The following is a 7,689-nucleotide window of genomic DNA, read 5'->3' as shown; positions in this document are numbered from 1 at the left end:
AATAAATATTAACATTTTTAATTTTTTTTTTTTTATTTAAAAAAAAAAAAAAAAAAAAAAAAAATTAAAAAAAAAAAAAAAAAAAAAAAAAAAAAAAAAAAAAAAAAAAAAAAAAAAAAAAAAAAAAAAAAAAAAAGGAAATAGAGAATGAAAGAAAAAAGAAAAAACAAAAGCAAATAAAAAAATAAATATAATAACAAAACAAACTTAATTGAAAAAAAAAATTAGAACAAAATAAAATAATATAAAATAACATATCGAAAGCAAATAAAATATATAAATATATATTTTATTTCCTTTATCCATTTTAATGAATATTATCTTTTGGCATATGATATTTTCAATTTGGATCCCTGCAATTCATAATTTTGTAGAGCTATAAATAAAAAAAATAATAAATTAATAAATAATTTAATGAATAAAATAGTATATATATATATATATATTTACAAACATATATATGCTGTGTTATTTCGTTTATTTTTTATTTTTTTATTTTATTTTATTTTTTTTTTTTTTTGGCTTATCAAATTAAACCATTTGATATACATACATATATATAATACATATGTATGTGTACTCCACATTTTTTTGAAAACAATTATTTTTTTTATAATTTTTCCTGTTACCTTTCATTGCAAACGTTGCTGTGTTTTCATCAGTAAAATCGACAAATGCAACATTTCTCTGAGGTATAATTCTAGCCTCAACAAATCCTGCATAATTTTTAAATAAGTCATTAAAAGCTTGTGTATCAACATTTTCTACTACATTTTCAACAAATAAAATTTTATATGGCATAACAACAGGATAATTTTGAACTGGGGGAATATTATTCATTTGATAATAAGATGAGAATATATTATTATTTGGTAATTCTTCATTTTTTTTATTTTTATCTTCATTTGCTTTTGCTTGAGCTTTTGCAATAAGTGTTTGTTTATCCATTTGACTTAAATCAATAATTTCAGTTTTATTTATTTCTTTATTACCGTTAAGCATATTAAAATTATTTTTTTGCATTTCTAAATAATTTTTATGCATTTGTTCAAATATTTCTTTTTGTTTTTGTTCTCTTTCAAGTATTTTTTTGGGTTTTTTAGGTTCTTTTGATCTCTCCACAAAAGTCCCATCTCTTTTAGCATGTATATCACTTTTATTATGTGAGAAATTAATTTGCATAATTTTACCAAATAACATATACCCTTGTAGTGCATTTAAAGCTTTAGTAGCACATTCTTTATCATCATATACAACCCATGCCTGACCTTTTCTCCAAAATGATTTCATAACAATTAAATCTTTTATTTCTCCGTATGTGTTAAATAAATCTTTTAAATTTTTTTTCATTTCATCTGTCTTTACTCTATCATTCAAATTTTTTATATACAATGTTTCATTTGGAGGTATTGTTGGGTCAGATGGTATCACTTTATTATATTTCAAATGTTTTATATATGCTTTACTGTTCATATAATTCATGGTATTATATAACATATTTTGTGGGGTTGGATATATAGGTATTCGTAAAGAATGTGTAAACTTCTCGGGTCCTCCATATGAATTAATTGGTAGAGTATTCATATTTAATGGGTACGGAGGATTATACATGTTTTTTGGATTATTCATCATTTTATTATTATGAATATTATAATTTGGATTAACACCATAAGGCATATTATTAGGAACTGGCATATGATACTGAATATTATTATTTATATTTGGTATCATATTACTTGCACTGTCCGTGTTTTTACCTGAACCGTTCACATAACCTGGAGGTTTAAAGTGTGCATTTGTAAAATTTGTATTTTTGTCAAGGGGTTCATTTGGGTTATTTAAAGAATCATTATTTATATTATCATTATTATTTACATTATTTATTGAATTAATATTATGTGTAGTTGTATTATTGCTCATTGGTACTGGTATATTTTAATATTACTATTTTATAAATATATAATTATTTATGTTATGTTAAAAAAAGAAAAAAAAAAAAAAGATGATTTTACTTTATGTTATAAAACAATTAAATATATTGTTTATTATTCTTGAGAATAATAGAATTTAATTAGGAGTTAATAAAAAAAAAAAAAAAAAAAAAAAAAAAAAAATATAGTACATAAATGTATATATATATATATATATATATATATATATCTTTTAATTGATGAATTTGTACTTATCTTTACATATAACATATTTTAATTTCTCAGTGTAGATAAATTCGAAACTTATCTGTGAAGTGTTGATTAAAATCTACATTATTCTATTGAACTTTAATTTATATAATAATTTAATGTAATGTCATTAGGAATGTTTACATTCTGGTACATTTCTTTACCTCTTATTAATAATTATATATATATTTACGAGTATTAATGTTATGGTTAAAAATTATTTTATAAGATAATAACAATAATTATTTCGTATAATTTTAAAAAATGACATTCAATAAAAAATAAAAAATGAAAAATATGGTAATTATCACTTGGGATTTATAAAATATAAATATATATATTATACATATATGTTTTTTTTTTTTTTTTTAAATAAAGAATAACTTCAGAAAAAGCTTAAAATATTATATATATATATATATATATATATATATATATTTTATGTATTATGCTTATTATAACTACAAAATATTAATTAAAAACTACAAGATTTTTAAATTCAAAAAAAAAAAAAAAAAAAAATTGTGAAAGGAAGAAATATATATATATATATATATATATATATGAGTATTATATTATATATATATACATATATGTACATTTAAAAATGTATGTTAAAATATAAAAAAAAGATTTATATTCTTTAGAATTTTATCTAAATTAAAATTTTAATCTCATTTTATATATTATTAATATTCAAATAAAAATTTCAAATTGAAAGAGAAAAATGAATTTACAAAAAAAAAGAAAAAAAGAAAAAATGGAAACATAAAAAGAATAATATAATATAATATACATATATATTATATTTATAAGCATCACATAATATAAATAAAATAATGATCATATTTTTTTTTTAGTTTTTTGTTTAGAGGCAATTATAATTATGATTTTAAAAAAAAATAAAAACAACAGATATTTTTACATAAATATAAACATTTATTATATATATATATTATTTATGTATGAATATTATACCGATCTATAAATTTTTTTTTTTTTTTTTTTTTTTTTTTTGAATGTAAATATAAAATTGTCCATTTTGTATAAATTAAATAGAAAAAAAAAAAAAAGTATTATATGAACTAATAATGTATATATTATATTTATAAACGGATAAAATGTCTACCGAATTAACTAATAACGACTTTCGTCGTATTTTTGATAATTTCGAAAAGGAAAAAAAAGAGAAAGAAAATGATGCGTTATTAAAAGAAGAAAAGAAATTGAAAAGGAAACAAAAATATTTAATAAAAAAAAAAAAAAATGATGAGAAAAATGAAAATCAAAAATATAGAGATCGAGCAGAAGAAAGAAGAAAAGGTATATTAAAAGATGTTAAAGATGAAAGTGTTTTATATAATAATGTAAACAATACTATAGATGAATCAAAATTTATGGGTGGAGATGTGGAACATACACATTTAGTAAAAGGTCTTGATTTCTTATTATTGAATAAAGTTAGAAATAAATTAATTGATAAAATAAGTTCAGAAAAAGAAAAAATGAAACTAAATAATATTAATAAATATATTACAAGTGGTGGAAATGTATTAACTAATAGATCTTTATCATCGTCATCAATTACAGGTTTTATAAATGAAGAATCAAAATATATTTTCAAATATTTCTTTTTATTTGAACACCCACATCATATACATTTCAAAGATAAAATCAATGGTATATATGAAAATATTATAAATAATATGAAGTTCAAAAATTATAATAAAAATATCCATTCAGTAAATTATAAATATAATATAGATATGGATATTGATGAAAATGATATACCAATCAAATATATTTATCATGTTGATGATATAAAAAATCATCATACTTATTATTTGAAAAATTCATTTTTAAATGAAATCGGTGCTTGTTTTAAATGGCATATGGAAAATAAGAAAAAAAAAAAAAGTGAAAGGTTATCCAGGAGACCCTTAACAAATAACTTTCTAGATCCAAATTTAGTTAGTCAGGAACAAGGGGAGGATGATGATATTGATATTTTTAAAATGGATGATAAAGATATAAATGAAACGGATATAATAAATACGAATAAGTCAGAAATTGATGAAAAGAATAATATCAAAACGGCAACCCAGAACGAAATAAAAGATATAATATTTAAAGACAATAAAGAGGATATATCTAGAAGCATAAAAGAAAATAAAGAAAATTATTTAAATTATAGTATGAAACAATTTTTATCAGGAAAAAATATTTCTAAATCTAATAATCAAAATAAAGAAAATGATAAGAATAGTTTAACCAAAAATATATTTAAAGATACATATGATGAATGTTATCCTGGGTATGGTTAATAAAAATGATATATATATTTTTTTAGAGTACCTATAAATATATATAATATATATATATATATATTATATTTTTATTGATGTTGGAAATTTTTATATTTCTAAATACACTTGTCAATATTAAATATATCTATTCTTATAAATATATATAATTTTTTTTTCTTTTTTTTTTTTAATTGAATATTATTTATTATAGTTTGAATATATTATTTTATATTCTTTTTTTCCTTTTTTTTGTTAAACTAATTTATTATAATATATACTTTTAGTATATATTATATTTCTTTGAAGCTTTTGTTAAATAATAATATATATATATATATTTTTTTTTTTTATGTTAAAATTTTTAAAAAAAAAAAAAAAATTAGAATATTATTTGACAGTATAAAATAAATAAAAGTGTCATCTATATGTTATAAAAATTAATATAAGCTTAAATTATCTTAGCCTAATAATATATCTAAATTGTGTTTTCACCTACACATATTTATATGTGGAATGAAATATATATACAAAATATAAATAAATATATATATAAAAGTATAAAAATATGTGTTCCTTTAAATAAATAAATACATACATACATATATATATATATATATATATGTTTGAATTTGTAATTATATTAATATGAGTTTTTTATTATTATTATAATTTTTTTTTTTCCATACCTTTGTGCGTAAGCATTTTTATATTATAATTAATTTTTAGGAGAATTTCTTTTCTCTTCTTTTTTTTTGTACTGTTATGTATATAATGTAATATTTTAAAATATAACTAGCCAAATATGCATAATACACATATATTTTAAAGAGTACTAGGGAGAAATATTATATGATTTGTACATATATGTACATAAAAATATATATATATATATATATTTTATTCTTTTTATAAGATCATAATATGTTTGGGAAAAGGAGATTAATAGATTTACAAGAACCAAAAAAGAAAAAAAAATGGAAGGAAGAATTACATGATGATTTAGATGATATTGATTTAGAATGTTTAAAATATATAGAAGAAGAAGAAGATGAAGATGTTGATAATAATACTATTACTAATAATAATGATGATGGTATAAATGAATGTGATAATAAAGAATCATCTATTTATTCAGATCTTTTAGATGAAAAAAATAAAATAAATAAAGATTTAAACGTATCAAATAATAAGGAACTAACAAATAATATAAGTAATGATAATCAATGTGTGAATAAGAAAAGACGATATGATTGGATGAGTAGTGATGATGAAGATATAACGAGTGATGACGATGAAGAAGTTTTAATAAAAGAGGATATAAAAGAAAATACAACAGATAAAATAAAATGCGATACATCAAACAATATAAAAGATAAAATATCGAAAGATTTAGAACAAAACATTTCTGAATATGAGCATATAAATAATAATAGTTATAACAATAATAATCATGAGGATAAAATTTTTATTAAAGTGGAAAATAAAAATAATAGTATTAATAATAATAATAATATTACTTATGATATATTAAATGATATCAATAAATTTTCCATCAACCCAGTAGATATACAAATGGAAGATATTGAACATATAATAACATATATATATTTCAATAACATACATTTTAATTGTAGTATTAAAAATTTTGTTCAGTTCTTAGAGAATAATATAAATAATAAAATTATCCAAATAAATTCAGATAAATTAACTAACCATACTATATTATATAAATATGATGAAAAAAGTAATGATACCGTTATTATAGATAAATTTACTCATCATGGAAAATTATTTGTTCATGTGAAAACATATGAAGTAATTTTTATAGATAATATGTAAAACATGTATATATTATTATTATATTTATTGAATTATATTTTTATTTATTAATACATTTATATATTTATGTATTTACATCATTATTTTGAAGGATGTTGTTAGGTTACTAAAATTGAATGAGACCAATTTCATGGGGAGAGTTATAAAGTATTATTTTAAAATATATATATATATATATATATATTTATTTATTTATTTATTTATTCATTTTATATTTCATATAACATTCCTATATGATGAATTTAAAAAATTCTTGTTTTTTTTTCTTTTTTATTGAAGGTCTATACAAGCATATAGGAAGAATGATAAATTTTTTATTTTGCAAGCTCCTTCACAATACAAGTAAATAAATAAAAAAAAATAAAATACTATAAAAATTTAATACATACATATATATATTATTGTGTCATTTAGGTATTTCATTCATTTGGCAGTTAATGAAAAAAATAAAAGAAAAAGAAAGGGGTGAAAAATAAAAAATAAAAAATAAAAAAAGTGTTCATCCTGGATTATTTCAGTATAAGAAATAAAAAAATACATTGAACTTTGAAGATAAACATTTTATTGATAAAAAACTGATCCACATTTTGAATTTAATAATATGTATATATATATATATATATATACAATATTGTATATTTTGTATCTTATTGAATGGTTGTTTCATTTTTTTCGTTTTCCTTTTGACTATATATATACAAGTTAAAACGTAAATGTGGACACCATATATTTTTTTAAAGGATATTTAAATGAAAAAATAATATATATATATTTATATGTGCACATGTTTATTAATTTAGTTATTATTTTTTTAATTTTTCTTTTTTTGTTTAACAATTATAAAATATTCTTATATATATATATATATATATATATTTATTTATTTATATAATTTTATAGAAAACGATTTGTTTTAATATAATAAAGATAATTTATATTAATCGATATATTAGATATATACATATATACATTTCTAAATCGTGTGTTTTATCTTCTTTAAAATATGGGAAAAAATATATATATAATATTATATAGTAGTAATATACTGAGAAATATATTAAACTATTACCAGCATTTTATTATAAAATATATATTTAATTTCTTATTGAATATTAAATATATTTATATACTCTATATTGATTACATATAATCCCATAATATATTTATATATAATATGTTATATTTATATATTATTAATATTAATTTTATTATAATATATAATATATATATATTTTTTTTTTATTTATTAAATAAATAATATATATATATTAATATTTATATTTAATCATTGATAATAGAATGAAAAAAAAAAAAAAAAAAAAAAAAAAAAAAAAGAAGATATTAAAATAAAAAAATAAAAAAAA

At 17.5% G+C, this 7,689-nt stretch overlaps 3 protein-coding genes across 3 annotated transcripts; 2 read left to right on the top strand and 1 right to left on the bottom strand.

The window, feature by feature from the left end:
* Positions 1-317: 317 nt before the first annotated feature.
* Positions 318-1,920, bottom strand: PGSY75_1306900 (putative U1 small nuclear ribonucleoprotein A; the record flags this gene model as incomplete). Its single annotated transcript, XM_018787134.1, has 2 exons — positions 318-376; positions 630-1,920. 2 exons carry the CDS (start codon positions 1,918-1,920, stop codon positions 318-320), a joined length of 1,350 nt encoding a protein of 449 aa, XP_018639876.1.
* A 1,381-nt stretch (positions 1,921-3,301) lies between these two features.
* On the top strand, positions 3,302-4,504 carry PGSY75_1306800 (putative RED-like protein; the record flags this gene model as incomplete). The annotated part of the gene is made up of 1 exon (XM_018787133.1): positions 3,302-4,504. One exon carries the CDS (start codon positions 3,302-3,304, stop codon positions 4,502-4,504), a length of 1,203 nt encoding a protein of 400 aa, XP_018639875.1.
* A 903-nt stretch (positions 4,505-5,407) lies between these two features.
* PGSY75_1306700 (hypothetical protein) lies at positions 5,408-6,794 on the top strand (the record flags this gene model as incomplete). Its single annotated transcript, XM_018787132.1, has 4 exons — positions 5,408-6,301; positions 6,417-6,472; positions 6,605-6,667; positions 6,740-6,794. 4 exons carry the CDS (start codon positions 5,408-5,410, stop codon positions 6,792-6,794), a joined length of 1,068 nt encoding a protein of 355 aa, XP_018639874.1.
* Between the last annotated feature and the right edge of the window lie 895 nt (positions 6,795-7,689).

The sequence above is a fragment of the Plasmodium gaboni genome, chromosome 13 (genome assembly GCF_001602025.1).
Source record: "Plasmodium gaboni strain SY75 chromosome 13, whole genome shotgun sequence".
NCBI lineage: Eukaryota > Apicomplexa > Aconoidasida > Haemosporida > Plasmodiidae > Plasmodium > Plasmodium gaboni.
Note: the sequence above shows the minus strand (reverse complement) of the source record. Positions and strands in the feature narration are given on the sequence as shown.